The sequence below is a fragment of the Lepus europaeus genome, chromosome 1, assembly GCF_033115175.1.
Source record: "Lepus europaeus isolate LE1 chromosome 1, mLepTim1.pri, whole genome shotgun sequence".
Lineage (NCBI taxonomy): Eukaryota > Metazoa > Chordata > Mammalia > Lagomorpha > Leporidae > Lepus > Lepus europaeus.
The window spans coordinates 37,466,996-37,483,816 of record NC_084827.1 but is presented as its reverse complement, the minus strand read 5'-3'; the positions used below and the strand labels follow the sequence as shown (position 1 = coordinate 37,483,816).

Sequence of the window (16,821 nt, the reverse complement as noted above, 5' to 3'; positions counted from 1 at the left end):
ACGAATGGCCTAGAAAAGCAGTGGAGGATGGGAGTGCTTGGGCCCCTGCACCCACTTGGGAGACCCAGATGAAGCTCCTGGCTTCGGTCTGGCCCAGCCATGGCCGCTGTGGCCATTTGGGCAGTGAAATAGCAGATGGAAAGAGCTTGCGTGCACGCTCCCTCTCTCTCCCTCTCTCTCTCTAACTCTGCCTTTCAAGTAAAATAAATTTAAAAAAAGCCTAATTTAATAAAAACATTTCATAATAATCATTTCTTATTCAAGGTAACATGTGTGGTGCTCATCTCTAAGAAAAAAGGCATTATCATATATTACAGATACCATAGCAATGATTGCTTGCATAGTTTTAAACTTACCATTTTGAGGCAGTTTGCAGCAATTACTAGAAAAATACTGGCAGGTGAAAAAATGGGGGCGGGCTCTCTTTCACAGACCCCAAATCATCAGGTGATAATGAGCCACTAAAGCTGCCTTTTCTGCACATAAGAATTCAAGATCAATGACTTCATTGTATGCAGGTGAGTGTACCTTCAACCAGATGCAGGGGCAGAACTCCCTTTCTCAGGAACACGTCCACAGGCACAGGAGTGTTCAAGGGCCATGCTTTCTAGGAGCCAGCACTAGGCATGAATTAACACTGGTCATTCTCCCGAAATCCCTATGAAGTTTCACCAATGGGAAGGTTAACATGTCAGTTATCCAGCTATCAAATTGTTGAGCTCAGCCATTAAGCAACCAGGCAAGTTCAATGAGATCAGTAAACCCTAATGTTCAAAAGCATCTATTTTTAATGAACGAATCTGTCTTCTATACCTCTAATGTGGTGTTAGCTAGGAAACATTTTGAGGACTGAAAAGATAGTCCTATGGTTTGGATGACAAAAGCTTATTACAAAGCAGCAAGCACACCATGTGCCATAGTCATGTACAAGAATGAGACTTTGATGGTTCCAAGCGCGGATAAGAAACTCAGAAACATTTAAACACAGATCTGGGTGTCTTGGCAGGAATCCGTCCTACTGTGGTAAACAGAGAGGTTATGCATTCAACAAGCAGGTTAAAGTTGGTCATTTCTTCCACTGATGCAAAATCCAGTTTCAGACAAAAAGCCGTCACACACTGCATAAAAAAAATCTTAAAAGCAACCTCAGGACATGGAACAAGGAACCATCTGGAGTGTTTTCTTTCCTTCTTTCTTTCTTTCCACTTGGGTCTTCCCTTCTTAGGTCTTTTCTAGGAATGATTTCTCCAGTGCTTTGATTTGTTTAATGCAAAGAATACAAGAGGGGGCCAGCGCTGTGGCATAGCGGGTAAAGCCACCGCCTGCAGTGTTGGCATCCCATACGGGCACCTGTTGGAGTCCCGGCTGCTCCACTTCCAACCTGGCTCTCTGCTGTGGCCTGGGAAAGCAGAAGATGGCCCCAGTCCTTGGGCCCCTGCACCCACATGGGAGACCTAGAAGAAGCTCCTGGCTCCTGGCTTCAGATTAGCACAGTTCTGATGGATGTGGCCAACTGAGGAGTGAACCAGTGGATTAAAGACCCCTCTTTTTCCTTTTCCTTTTGCTTTCTCCCCCCCCCCCCTTCTGCATGTAGCTCTTTCAAATAAATAAATCTTAAAAAGTATAAGAAATCATTTCAAGAAAATGAAGTGAATCCGAATCATCTCCAGAGATCCCTCCAGGTGTGCACTGGAACTGCAAGAAAAACCTCCACATCTAATGGCTGCATTAGAAGAAAAGGACCCAACACATTCCACTATTTGTGCCCTAAGTTCAGAGGAAAATACGTAGTACACCAGCACTTGACTGCCTCTCATTTAAGCTTCATGATTTTCCCTAAAGGTAGAGTGTGATTCTCCTCCATAGAGTAGGAAAACAAAGCTAAAGGAAACTAACATTCTGTGACCACACAGGCTGTCTCAGCAGTAGGGTTTAACCCCGGGACTGCCTGCCTCAAACCCCAATTCTTCCCACCATACCTGGCCACCTACACAGAGTTCTCTGAACTTTCAGAAGACAGGCGAGGGTGGCCCCGGCTTTACTGCAATACCTGTCAACACGCCTGGCAACCGCGGGGCACGAGTGCAGTAATGCCGCATCACGGTGTTGGTGAGGGAGATGGGAAGCAGCAGGATGGCAGGAGAGGTAAAACTGAAAGCAACAATCAGCAAGCACACACCACATCCATTTTGATGTCCCAATTACTCCTGATGAAAATTACAGTCCTTGATAGGTAAGAAGGTACTTGTGGATACTACAAAGCATTTTCAGATTTTACAATGTCTCGTAAACCTACAGATCCTATATACATGTCACACCTCTAACTCTACATACATGTATGTCATTCATATTTTAATTTTCATTTCATATAAATCCTTATGCTAATACATATTCTATGTAAGGCTAATGCATTACACAATGTAATATTTATAAATGTGTGCCATATCAAAATCATACACATGTTTGTTGGTATGAGTTTCTCTGCCATTAGGATAGTATTACCAAAGAAACTGAAAGGAGAAGGAAAAATACACATCCTGGGCAGCTTGTGGGCGCCAGGTTTTAGACCCTGGTGCATATTATACGAATAGATTCATGGGGACATCTGTGAAAAACCAGAGGCTTGGATCAAATGGCCCCCCTCTGTCATGGCCATTTACACCCAGGGCCTCAGCTGGCTCTTAGACACCACACAGACAGGTTGTGTCACATCTGACAATTTAAGGAGATGAATGACCTCATCTAATTATCATGCATGGTTTGCTCTGTGATGAGTTACCATTCCCCCATGTTTATTTATTACCACTGAGGATTAATATAAATTTTAAACAATTACTCACCAGTAGACCTTTACTTTCACGGATCAACCCCCTGGGAACTGAGCTACACATGCTACACAATAAAATATTGCCTCATGAAAATTAATCCCAATTTTTATGTTGATGTTGACAGGAAAATCAGGTGTTTGCAGAGACAACCAAGCATATGATAGGTTTCGTTTAAAGCAATACGCACACCCACAGTGCACCAACCCTCGGGAGGCATCCCATGTCCCAAACACTGACGTCCTCAAACACTTTTGAAAATTTAAGTCAATTCTAATATAATGTCACAGAAAGAAGGGCTGCTCTTTTTTTAAAGTGCCAAACATCCTAAGAATTCTACACGTTCCTTTCTCTGGCAAATGTCGAAATGACTGCTATAAAAAAGAGGTGCCTGCCCTAGCCATCCGCCTGCTTCAACAGTTATCCTGGATGTGTTCTCTTTAGTCATGGTATTAACCAGTAGCTTAATCTACAATATCTCTGCTCCACAAGTCAGTTCAAATATGAAGCAGAAAACTTCAATGTTGCTTTTTACCAAAACAGAATAGTGTAGTGCGAAAGGTTTGGCTCCGTTTCTATTGTGAAGTGAACGGGTGAGGTTAGATGAGTGTAAGGAAGCATCACTGGGATGAGTCGAGTGAAAATTGGCCTTTTTTGGGTATACTCTTGGCAGATTTTTTGCAGACTTCTGTGTTGGTTGCTAAAAAAATGCGACTGGTCTCAATGTTACTATCTGTACTCACTCACTCCATGAGGTTGAATGGAATCATTTCTACAAACATCATGGATGGATTCATTTATGAACTTTCAAATATTCTGTTTTGAGGCTGCAAAAACGCATGTCTTTGTTCAATGATGAGAGGTTATCAGTGGCAGAATTATGACTTTTAAAAATAGATCCGATCTCCCGTGGCACAGTTCTCATACAACAGGTGCTGGCTGAAATGTCAAGATCAAACACATCCCATCCTTTGTGCTGCTGCTTTCTTCAGGGTCCCTTTGAGGTCACCGAGTTTGTCCTTAACCTAGAGACAGAGCACTTCACCCGTCCAAGTCCACTTGCATTCCACTCCATCACCTTTCATTTCCTTTTCATGATAAAAGGTTACATGCATTTTAGAGAGAGACATTTTTAAGGCCTGCTAAGCTTTTCTTTTCGCATTCATTTCAAGTGTGTGTTTGTTTTGTTTTGTTTTGTGGCCCAAAAGATATATTAGCACAGTAATCTAGCTCACTGAACCACTATCACCAATGATCTCAAGATCTTCTGAACACAGAAAGACCACACAAAGACACAAATAATAAAGCCTGGCCATTAACTCGCCCTTCAACATTCCCATGCACTCTTTTCTTGATCCTCACGGCAACACCATGATGCAGGCTGCAAGAGTAAGATTATCCTCGGGGCCAGCATCATGGTACAATAGGTTAAGCCACTGCTGTGATGCCAGCTTCCCACATGGGAGTGATGATTTGTGTCCCAGCTACTCAACTTCCAATTCAGATCCCTGCTAAGGTGTCTGGGAAAGCAGCAGAGGATGGCTCAAAGATTTGGGCCCCTGTTACCCGTTGGGGAGACCAGGATTAAGGTCTTGGCACCTGGCTTCTGTGGCTTGGCCTACCCCCAGCTGCTGCAACCATATGAGGAGTCAATCAGCAGAGGAAAGATCTCTATCTCACTCACTTCATGTGTGTATGTCTTTCAAATTTAAACAAAAAATATTTAACAGAAGTCAATTTTTAAAAACCAAACATGAGGCCAGCTCTATGGCGTAGCAGGTGCCTGCATCCCATATGGACGCCGGTTCTAGGCCCAACTGCTCCACTTCCAATCCAGCTCTCTGCCGTGGCTGGGAAAGCAGTGGAAAATGGCCCAAGTCCTTGGGCCCCTGCACCCTTGTGGGAGACCCGGAAGAAGCTCCTGGCTTCTGATCGGCATGACTCCAGCTATTGCAGCTAATTATGGAGTGAACCATCAGATGAAAGACCTCTCTCTCTCTCTCTCTCTCTCTCTCTGCCTCTCCTTCTCTGTGTAACTCTGACTTTCAAATAAATAAATAAATCTTAAAAAAAAATTATCCTTGTTCTAAAGATGGAGAAACTGCTTTCCAGTGGCTCCTTCCCCCTTCACCTTGATTACTAGAATCTGGGGCCAGGTGAGAGGTGAGATAATGGCTGCTCACACCTTGATGCTCCTGCCAAGGGCAGCCAAGCACAGCAGGTAGAGTGAGGGGCTCTAAAAGCTGTTTAGGATTAATTTTAGCTCCAAGTTAAATCTCCCCATCTCTAAAACAGAGATAAGAACAATACTTATCTGGGAGAACTGGCTTGAAGGTTAAATGGACCAAAGCACCAAGACAGTACTGATTCACAGTACTGGCTGGCATATAAAAAAGAGCTCAAACATATCGGAAAGCAACATTATAATGACTGAAGGATGACTGCAATTACTAGTGCTCATCCCTGAAGGCAGGCATCAAAACGAGCTCAAAGAGGCTGTGTGAGTATCCACGGAAATGAAGAGCGGAGTCACTGAAGGAGAAACAGTCCTCCCTAACCTCTCCTCTCTTGACACAAACTGCACGGTGGTTCTTCCACACTCAACGCTACCAATGAGATCAACATGGATTCTCAGATCTGCTGGCACTTGCAATCCTAACCATTCATGCATTCATTCATCTTGGGAACTCAGGGAACGTGGCTGTGATGGCAGCTGCCAGTCATTTCCAGATCATCAGGAGACCCAGGAGGCCTCCGGAAGGGTCACCCAGGGATGTGCTTTGCAGGAATGTTCTCATTGCTTGCTCACTGCTTGCTCAGGCTTATGATTGTGTTTTCTTGTCAAGGATCTGCTCCCATTCCAACATCTACCCTACACTGACATGATGCAGAGAGAACAGCCAGGGCAGCACCAGTAAACCACCACTAGAACCTAATAAATAAGCAATGCTAAGTCACCAATGGCAAGGATCATTTGTTCTTTCTGCTTCCTTTTAAATTATATTGCTGTAGTATCTTTCTACTACAAGCACATACACGTACAAAATCTGATGACATCTCATAAAACTACATGCATCCTCAAGACGATAATCTCTCCTAGGAAAGAAGCAGATGAAAAACAAAGACAAAAGACAACCAAATGTTGCTGTGTCCAGAAGGAATGTAGTGGGTGGTAACTTGAGTCTAGTGACCACCAAGCAAAAAGAAAACTCTATACTCTAGGTATCTCAAAATTTGAATATGACCACCTGTATGTATTACATTCTAGAATCACGTCATTCCTTCCTGACAACGGAATATGTCATTTGGAACATTCCTCCAAAACCATCTCCCGTAAATTAAAATTGTACCCAGCCCATATCCCAACCATCTGCTTCAATTCTCAAGGCAGTTTCATATTTCAAAAGTTACTTTGTAAGACGTTGTTTTTGTCTTGATCCCTTGCTCACCTGCCTCTGTCAGAACATTCACCCATCAATCACGGCCTCTCTCGGCACTTTCATCTCTCTGCCATTTGGTCTGCTTCCTCTGATATGCTCAAATCTCCCCTCTGGTAACACTTATTTAGTTGTCTGCACAACCCTTGCCAGCCCCGAGCGCCTTTTTCTGAGAATTGCCTTTTCCGCCATCCTGGGTAACAGCAACTGGGCTTCTGCAATGTAACCTTCTATTGAGACTGGGGCCTGGTATGGAGAAGTGGTTCAAGGTCAGGCAACCAGAGTCCCTTTTCCAAAGCTGATCTCCCGGTTACACAAAGAAAAGCAGAGGCTGATTTGAGACATGATCCTGATGGCAGTCTCATTCCTTTTGGCAGCCGCTGGCACACCCTTGATTCTAACTTCTGTGACTGATCATCCAGCTCCACCACATTTAAAAATACTCCAAGAGAGAGCACTGTGTTGCAGCGGCTTCAGCGGTCTCTTGTGATACTCACATTCAGTCTCACCTTCACTTTTTTTTTTTTCCAGATGTGTTTTATTTGACAGTTACAGAAAGAGACACACAGAAAGAGAGGTCTTCCATCTGCTGGTTCACTCCCCAAAATGACTGCAATGGCCAGAGCTGAGCTGATCCGAAGCCAGGAGCTTCCTCCAGGTCTCCCACATGGGCGCAGGGGCCCAAGAACTTGGGCATTCCTCTGCTGCTTTCCCAAGTGCATTATCAAGGAGCTGGATCAGAAGTAGAGAGCCAGGACTTTAATCAGCGCCCATATAGGATGCTGGTGATGCAGGCTAGGGCTTTAACCCGCTAAGCCACAGTGACAGCCCCATCACCTCCACATCTGATTCTACTTCCTGCTGATGCACCTGGGAAGGCAGCAAGTGATGACTCAAGTACTTAGGTACCTGTCATTCATATGGCAGATCCTGGCTCCTGGCTTCTCCCTGGCCCAGGCCCAGCCAGCACAGGCATTTAGAGAATGAATCAGTGAATGGATGATATCACTCTCCCTCTCTTGTAGTTCTGCCTTTCAAATAATCAAGTAAGGCTTACTAAAGATAAAACAGTCTACTTTTTGAAATAAGACAGTGGATAATGTTCTACTACTTGTTATTGCAAATGGCCTAACAGAATTCTTAAAGTAAAACAAAAGAATCCCAAATCCCTCAACCTGTCTTCCCTGAAGTTAGTCTTCCCAAATATTGCCAGATATCCTGGAAGAACAGCCTTCACCTTCTATCTTCATATCCCAGCTCCACCAGCTCCTCAAGCCACTGTAATCATACACTCTTCGGAAACTGCTTTCAAGTATCACTGGCCTGATGACCTCCTTAAAGGGACCACCTTGCATCACTTCTCTGCAAATTAAACTGTAGGTGAAAGCTCTTCTTCTCAACCTCACAGTGCCTGTCATCACAAACAACTGGAGCAGGTGTTGGCTCTTGTGGTCCTGCCACTGACCACAAGGCCTGCATCCCATACTGAAGGGCCTGGGTTCAATTCCTGGCTCCACTTCTGATTCCAGCTTCCTGCAAATGTGCATTCCTGGAGGTAGCAGGTGATGGCATTTGTGGTTGGCTCCTTGCCACCCACTTGGGAGATGTGGACTGAATTTACAGCACTGGAGTTTCACCCAGCCCACTTCAGCTGTTGCAGGCACTTGAGGAATGAACCAGTGAATGGGAGCTCCACACACACACACACATAACTATGAAATAATTTTAGAAATAAATAAACAATCCCTTCTTCTGGCTTCAAAGGCACTGCTCTGACTTTGCCTCCAAACTCCCCTGGGATATACACGTCTAAGGTTTAGAGACATCTACAAGATCCAGCCAACTCAGAACATCCAACAGTGAGCCTATTACCACAACATCAGCCAATAGCTCCTCCGGGGTTCTCCAGCTCACAAAGTGCAATGAAACATGATGTACCTCCAACTATTCTCTTCCTGATTCTTCAAATTCTGTAACCACCAAAGCCCAACAGTTATCCCATACTTGTTTCACTTCCTCACTGCCAATATCCTTTTTTAGATCCCATGCATCATTCATTCAGCAAATGCTATGATAGCCTACTAATGCTTTCATTGTCCCCACCCTAAATACTGGCCCTCTTTAATCCATCTTCCCCCAGTTTTGATTTGAAATTTCAAGATTTAATTTATTAAATTTGAAAGAGTTACAGAGACACAGAGAAGTCTTCCATCTTCTGGTTCATTCCCCAGATGGCTGCAATGGACACAGCTGAGCCGATCTGAAGCCAGGAGCTTCTTCCAGGTCTCCTACGTGAGTGCAGGAGCCCAAGGACGTGGGCCATCCTCCATTGCTTTCTCAGGTGCATTAGCAGGGAGCTGGATTGGCAGTGGAGCAGCTGACACTCGAACCGGAAACCATATGGGATGCTGGCACTGCAGGCCAGGGCTTTAACCCACTGCACTGTAGCACCAGCCCCTTGAAATTATTTATTTAAAAATCCCAGTAGCAGCACAGGATAAAGAGTGGGGCTACCATGACCATGATATGTTCATGTGTTATGAACACGGCCCATCATGACACATGAAATTTAGAACCTAGACTGGAGCCAGTAGTACCCTGCCCTTGCCCTGCCCCTGCATCGCTTCCCACTCTAAAGCTCCATGCCTAACACAGAACAGACCACATTTCTTGAGATCATACTTCCACATGCAATGTGCTTTGAACTCGCTCATGCTTTGATGCATCCCACAGTTTCACAGTCAGCTTGGCACTATGAATGTCTTCCTTGGGGACTCTCTTCCTCCATTTAATCGTATTCACAGCATGTAGCTCAGTGCAGGACACAATTTCCACCAAATAATGATGGCATTAATTGTCTAATTAAATTGAATTTGATGTTAAAAATATGTGAAGCAGGAGACCTTAAAAGAGATTGTGGAGAGAGCTGGCACTGCACTCCAGCACATTAAGCCATTGCTTGCAATGCTGCATCCCATAACAGTGTGCAGGCTTGCGTCCTGACAGCTCCATTTGGAATCCAGATCCCTGCTAATGCACCTGAGAAAGCAACAGATGATGGTTCAAGAACTTGAGCCCCTGCCATCCACTGGGAGATCTGGATGGAGTCCCTGGCTCCTGGCTTTGGCCTGGCCCAATCCCATGCCATTATGTATATGTGGGGAGTGAACCAGCATATCTAAGAGCTCTCTCTTCACCGTGCCTCACAAATAAATTTGAAAAAAGTATATAAACCAAAACTATTTCTAAAAATGAAATGTACTGTTTTCTTGGAGGGCTAACCACTCACCATCACGCACTGCCTACAAGGCTGCCTACCTACAAGTTATTTCCTTTCCTGTGATCTAATGAAAGAAATTTGCTAACCAAAGTTCTGTCTGCATGATCAGCTTTTAATAAACTTTTCTTAATAAAACTTTAATTAAAAATTATACTAATATTTCTCATCTGATGAAGCATTTCCCCAGCGTTATAAATAAAGTGAGAATTTGCAAGTGCTTCTGTATTTTGAGATCCAGACAACTTTCCTATCTTCGGTCCCTAAGTCTTATATCGAGTATTCAGGTCTCTAAAATCAAGTATCCTGGGTAGTAAATCACACTTCAGCTCAAATGGAAGGGGGAGGGAGGCTAAGAAAAATAACCAACTGCTCCACCTCGCATCTTCAATGTAAATTCACACCTCCTAAATCTAAGGCTTCCTTTCTCTGTCCCACTCACACATGCAGCACAATGCCTGCACATCACTTTTGTAAACAGATATTTTCCCAGTATTCCTGAGCCCACTGATCTGAGCCATTCCTCTTTGAACTCTCAAAATAAGGCACTGATGTTTAACCATCCCTTGATGGAGTCCAACAATATGTGCCTTAGCAAAGAAACAATTTTATTAGCTCTTTCCCCCAATTATTCCCATAGCATTGTGGGCAAATGTCAAAAGCAACTCTTGTTGAGGCTGCCTGACAATTCTGGTGCAAGTGTTGGTTAGGCACTACAGATTTATCTATGGGTCGAGATCCTTCAACTGTCCCCCTTTCAGGGAAATGGTGGTAAAAAGAGGTCCCTCTGAAACCATCAGAAGGACTTGAAATTAAGGTCTGGCCACAAAAAACTCCAGGGGGAAGGGGAGACGCAAAAATTCTTCCTTTGATTTGACGTTAAATGCAAATAATAAACTATGATTAACAGTAATTGTGTGTGAGAGAGAGAGACAGAGACAGATGGAAACTAAGAATGCTTTATTTAAATAAAACTCAGGAATTATTTTTCATTATTTGCCGGGAAACCATCATCATGAATTCTCAACTTTCAGGAAAAAGAACTTAACAGACAGTAAGATTATTCCTAAATCCAGAGCATTTAAAATGGCCAGCACCATTATGTTCCACTGCCATCTTTTCTAGTTTAAGTTGTTCCTCCATATAAGACACAGAATTTTAAATGTATCCCAAAAAATTTTTTTAATCCACGGAGCATATGGTTAAAAAAAAAATCAGCTGAAGCAAATGTTAAAATAACATTTAGCCAGAAATATCCCACATTCATATTCAAAAAGAACTTCAAATATTGCTTCATATATAACAGCCCCATTATGAATTATTGAAATTAACTATAGAGGTGTGCCAATGTGTTGAGACAACATCAATCTTTGTCTTGCTCATAACCTTGCTGGAACCTGTATAAACAAATGGCAGTATTCAAAAGCACAGTGGCCACTTTCTTGACTCTTACAAAATCACCAACAGCAGTTTATTCCAAAAGATGCTTATAGCCAACAAAGCAGGGATACTTAAAGGTTTATACTTGACAATCACAATTCAAACCTGCGTGCGTTCATCTTCATTCCTAAATGTGTTTCGGAATATTTCACACCAGCAAATGTGCTTAACTCTTACAAATTTCAAAGTAGCCCATAACTGAATGGCAAAAATAAAACTGCTTAGTGTGCAAAGAACTTTTAAGGTGCCCAACATCCCAAGTACAATAGTTTCCTTTTCATACTAGTTTTGTTTAAAAGATGGCAAAACTCCTTTTGTTAACCATCAGTTATGTTAACTCCACATTTTCAAGCTGCTTTTTTAATGCAATATCTCATTTGATTCTTTTGACAAATTATGCTTAAATGCTAATGGTACAAAAATATTCTGAATGAGATTTAATCCCTGTAAATAGTTGTGGATTGGTAGAAATCTTAAAGCATGAACACCTGGCAATAAACTTATCCTACTAGAGTTTGTTTTTAACATAACCACTAGAAATTTTAAATATGTATGCATGCACAAACATATGCACATTTGCACACAAATATTATAGTACACAGAATATTGTAATTACACAGTCTAGACAAATTCATTGTGCAACCTTAGTGTTTTGAACCTCAAGAGAAAGTAAATATGATATTTTTGCCTTCTAACAGTTCTACGCAATGAATGGATCCTGCAGTCCATCATCTTTTCTTTCTGCTCTATAAACACCACATCACCATTTTCACATGCCAGTGCGCAAACGAGAGAAAGCGAGTCCTATGTCAGCTACATGGCTGACCACCACGGCCCAGTTTCAATTGTACTGGAAAGCAACTGCATGCAAGGCTTGGGAACAGGTCTGGCATCACTCATAGGCAGCCCATGAAAGGGAAGGCTTGGTGGACACACGCAGTGACCCTGCCTGTCGCACACCAGCAGCTTTCAGGAAATGTGGAGTGGACATAATAGGACGGAGTTCCCCTGGGGTAAGCCGCTTACGCGCTGTCTGAAACACTACTGCCGACACTTCTTTTAATGCAAGTGACCAAAGGTTGTCCCTTTCGTAACAACGAAAAGTGACTTTTCAGAACTATGCAAACACAATCCGATTCTTTTTTCCAAAATTCTACGCATGTTTATTCTAGAACTGTGTGGTCCACGATATCCATACGTATTAAGGCACTTACGACAATCAAACTGCATAATTTGTCCAAAATATGTTTCATTTTACCCACTTGACTTCCAGATTAAAAGTTAGAGCTTGAAGCCACATCTTAGACAGTAAGAGTTGAATTCAGAAGACTGCTTTCTTGGAATGTCACATCTATTTCGAAAAATAGGGAACAGAAGAGAACTTCCACGTAAGTGTCTTATAATGACAGCCCAGAGAATACATAAAATAACACAGTTTGCTACAGGCATGATTTTTAAAATTAGTGTGTTTAGGAATTGTAAAAACTGTTTCTTATGAGTACATGCTCCTAAATATAAGGGCTAAATTTGAATGTGATACATAATTTGCACATGTTGTTTCTGTGTTTGCAAAAACTCCCTGTGTGTAAGTCCTTTTAGAAGAAAGAACACTTCGTGGTTATAAATGTTGGGAGAAATAATAGAAGGATATCTACGCAGCCAGGTTTCCTTGAAGAGAAAGAATGGTAAAGTCTTTATTTTCAAAATGAACCACCTGCTACATATTCTGGTGTAATATGTATTTACTGCATTTAACTTAATGAATGCCACAGCGAAGAAAAAGGAGATACTAAAGGCACATCTGATTTCCTTTCCTGCACCATACTGCGCTCAAATTCCTGTCTTTCCAAAAAAAAATTTTTTTAAGATTATATCCATTTCACTCTGGCTCATTCAAACACCAAGCCAAACAGTCATACATACAGCCAGGTATAAAATTAATAAGTCTGTCATTAAGTTGCTACTTACATGGGAAAAATGTATTTACTACTGCATATTTTAAACATAACACCTGTAGAATAATCAATGTAATCCTGTGATTAAACTGATGGAAACCAATTAAAGAACTGAGAAAGGGATTTATAACAGTCACTGTTTTTAGGTTTACATTTAAAATCTTTTATCACACATTTTATCCTAAGTCACATTTCCTTGTATATGCAGTATGCAAACAGAAATTGTTAAGTTCAAAGGAGAACTATGTCACCTTTAAGGAATGGAATAGAGATGCATTCCAATGCCATGACACACAGAAATTTATTTTCCATAGTCTGTAAACACAAATCTGCCAATCAACAGGAAAAAAAATTTACATCCTAGGTATTTAAACCCCAAAAGTCCTATTTCTTTATGAGACTTTATGCTTATTTCCTGTAGGCACTTGCAATTCTTAATTATAAATTTACACCACTGAACAGTTTTATATTAAAATCCCCTTAGGTAAATGGGCTTTCAGACAATTATTGGTGACTGACTGGCACTTTAATACAATTGACATAATATTATAACTGCAATGCTTGTAAGAATAATATTTTTAAAGAAAGTCTTAAAATTAAAGACAGATTCAAATTAACGTTATAATACTGGCTATGATACAAGTAATCCTCAATTATAATACAGAAGTTTTTTAACATCTGTACCAAGAAATTTTAAATAGAGCTTTTCGGAAAACTATGATTTAAAACACCACTGTAATATGTGTATAATATAACATGAAAATAATACATTTCCATTTACAATAAACCAATACCCACTGGCTGTTTGCTTCCATTTCACGTATTTATTTCGCACTGTATTCAAACAGTTCAAAAAAGAAACACCTAACCTTGGGAAAGAATAGCATCAAAATTCCTTTGTCTGAGGAAAAAAAAAAAAAACAGTAATTTCAATGTTAACTCTTAGATAAATTAAACTACTCTTTTAATCCAGAAGAATATGCTATATTAGGATTCATGTTAAACCAGAAAAAGATTTAGGATGATATTAATGTTTTGTAAATAGGATTTAAGCCATTTGTGCTATTATAAACATCCTACTTAAATAAACAAAAAAAAACTTCAAATAACTAATTCTAATTCAAGGCCAACTCCAGTTACCACCTAATTAATTTTACAGTGTGTTAATGGCATGTTCTCCCTATTCTAATGGTAAAAACTTCAGATTTTACCTTTTCTCTGAAAAACAAGACTGCCAGGAAAACAAGAGAGTTTACTAATGGTTTCCAGAGAAATGTATACACAGAAGCATAATTTGCCTTAAGGAACAGCTACAACCTCTGTACTCAGCTTTGATAAACTTGAAATTTTTCCAAGACTTGAGATCCTTCTGATAAACATCCCCTATGAATTATTTTTATGCAAGAAAGGCAAATGGCACTACATTTTGATGAATTAATGTCACCTTTTTTTAATCTGTTTTTTCAGAAATCTAAGATACATTACTAACATCAACTGTCATTTCTCCTCCCCTTTGCACATGGGTTTCATTAATTTCCAAATAAACACCTGAAGATACAGAATCCTGCCAAAAATATTGTTAATACTACCTACAGGACACTGACTTGGCTCTACAAGATATTTCATTCAATTCTTAATTCATGAAATAACTAACGTTTCATGTAACCTGAAAATATCTTGAATTTCCATTGTTCAGAAACATTTCAAATCCTCTCAACTGTGATGTCCTGACCCCCACTTCAGCCCACTATTTAGTCTCTCCCCAATGCCTGGTAAACAGCTCACAGTGAAAGTTGAGCCGTTTGAATTTCAGGGAAGCACTGCTGGTGGATGTCCTTCTTACAATAGGAATTTCCACATTAATATTTTACCCTGGCACGTTCATACCTAAAACGCTACATTTTGTTCTCTTTTGAAAAGTCCTTTTTCCCGATGGTGTGACCATGCACGCCCTCCAAATGACAGAAATGGTGACAAATTGCCAGTTAAAAACAACAACACTCCGAAAAGGTGAAATCTGGACACGTTAAGAATACCACTGCTTCCTCAAGCGCAGTTTCTGTCTTTGACACGAAACAAGCTGGTTTGCGTTCCCACTTTCTGGGCCCACCTACCAAAAGCCTTCAAAAAAAAAAAAAAAAAATCCAACAAACGCGAGAGTGATTTCCTCCTAGGAGTGAACGACTGTTGCAGCATCCTTAGGGCACCTCGTCCTGTGTGTGTGTTTTAAGACATGGGGCTGGAATGTTCAGCCAGTGAAGAGGACAGTCACCCCCTGTGCTTCTAACAAAAAGGACCTACAATCGGAAAGATCATCCAACGTTCCTGCCAAATCAATGGGGGAAAAAAAACCCAGCAGGCACTGCCCTTGTGCGGCCTGGGGATGCCTGCACTGACACCTGCTGTAACCACTCCTCACCCTGAATCCCAGGTCGGACACAGCTGCAGGGAGTCAGCCGGTACCCAGTCTCCGTGAGCACCCACCCAAAACCCCAGCGCTGTGCCCACAACGCGCAGCAAACAGCTCCCAGCGGCCTCAACGCCGGGAAGGCTACCTTGGGCTTGGGTTTTATTTTGTTATGTGCAATGCATTAGGAGTGACTCATGCACTTAAGATCACCTACTCCGAGAAGCTTGGAAGTAGCTTCAAGAACCAAAATCAATGCATCCCCAGCCTGCCGGGTAGGCTATTTGGCGCGTTTTAAAAATACATATGTATGTACACACTGATGCGTGCCACTGACTGAAGTCCACAGCTTTTTTCTGCTTCCTAAGAGAATATTGAGATTTCCCATTCCTTTCCTGCTACCTTTACACAGTCTGTTTCCAAAATTGCAGCCAGGATTTTTTTTATTATTACTATTATTATTTCAAAGTTATTTTAGACATGTTAAAAAAAATCAAATGGGAAGGGAAAGGGGGGAAAAAAAAAAGGGCAGGAGGCTCGGGTGAACTGATCTACCCGTCCTGGGAGCTGGCACTGAGACGGAGATCGCGAGCCGGAGGAGGTCCGGGCGCGTGGTCCCGGCACCTGCGGGGGCCGGGCGCGGGCGGCTTCCGGGGCGCCAGGAGCTGCGGAGCGCGCCCGGTCCGTGTGCGGACCCGGGGCGGCTCTGGACACCGCAGCCGTCAGAGCGCGCCTCCCCGAGGACGGGCCCGGCCCCACCAGCTCCTGCTAAAACGCGCACCGCCGAGACACCACTCGGCCCGCGTCCCCTCCGGACCTCTGAACTCCTCAAGTCGCCGGGAGCCCGGCAGCAGCCGTGAGTGAGGCACGGCCGCCGCCGAGTCGCGGGCGCTCGTTCCCCCGCGACGGCCCCGGCCCTGCGCATTCCAGCGCCCACGGAGCCCACCCCGCCCGGCTCCGCCCGCCGCTCGCTCCCCACCCGCGCCGGCGGCCGGCCGAGCCCCGCGCCCACTTACGTGACGGCTGAAGGGAACGGCTCCTCCGACGAGGGCCCGATCAGGATCAGCCACGCCTGCCAAAGTGTCAGCGTCCAGGCCAGCGGGCGGCCCGCAGCCATCATCGCGAGCGCGGAGCAAGCCCCTCACACGCCCCGACCGCCCCCCAGCCGGCCCCGGGGCCGGGGACCGAGCGGCGCTGCCACCCGCGGGCGGCGGCGGCGGCGGCGGCGGCGGCGGCGGCGGCGGCGAACGGCGCGCGGGCGGGCGGGCGGGCGGCGGCGGCGAACGGCGGCGCTGGGCTCTGGGAAAGGGGCGGGCGGACCCCGCTAGCGCGCGTCGGCTGTTCGGCGCCGCGGCTGCCTCGCCTCCGCCGCCATCAAGGGCGACTTTTGCCAACAGACCTCGGCGGTGCCGCCGGCGCCCGAGCGCGCACACCCCACGCTCGCCCTCCCTTCGCCGCGCTTCCTCCCTGATTTATTTCC

At 43.5% G+C, this 16,821-nt stretch overlaps 1 protein-coding gene across 2 annotated transcripts in view; it reads right to left on the bottom strand.

The window, feature by feature from the left end:
* Positions 1–16,498, bottom strand: part of CACNA2D1 (calcium voltage-gated channel auxiliary subunit alpha2delta 1) — a 521,978-nt gene extending 505,480 nt beyond the window's left edge. For both annotated transcript variants that reach the window (XM_062209404.1, XM_062209489.1), the window contains exon 1: positions 16,358–16,498. In XM_062209404.1, coding sequence (XP_062065388.1) covers positions 16,358–16,461 — 104 coding nt within the window. In that variant the 5' untranslated portion in view covers positions 16,462–16,498. The remainder of the gene's footprint in view (positions 1–16,357) is intronic.
* Between the last annotated feature and the right edge of the window lie 323 nt (positions 16,499–16,821).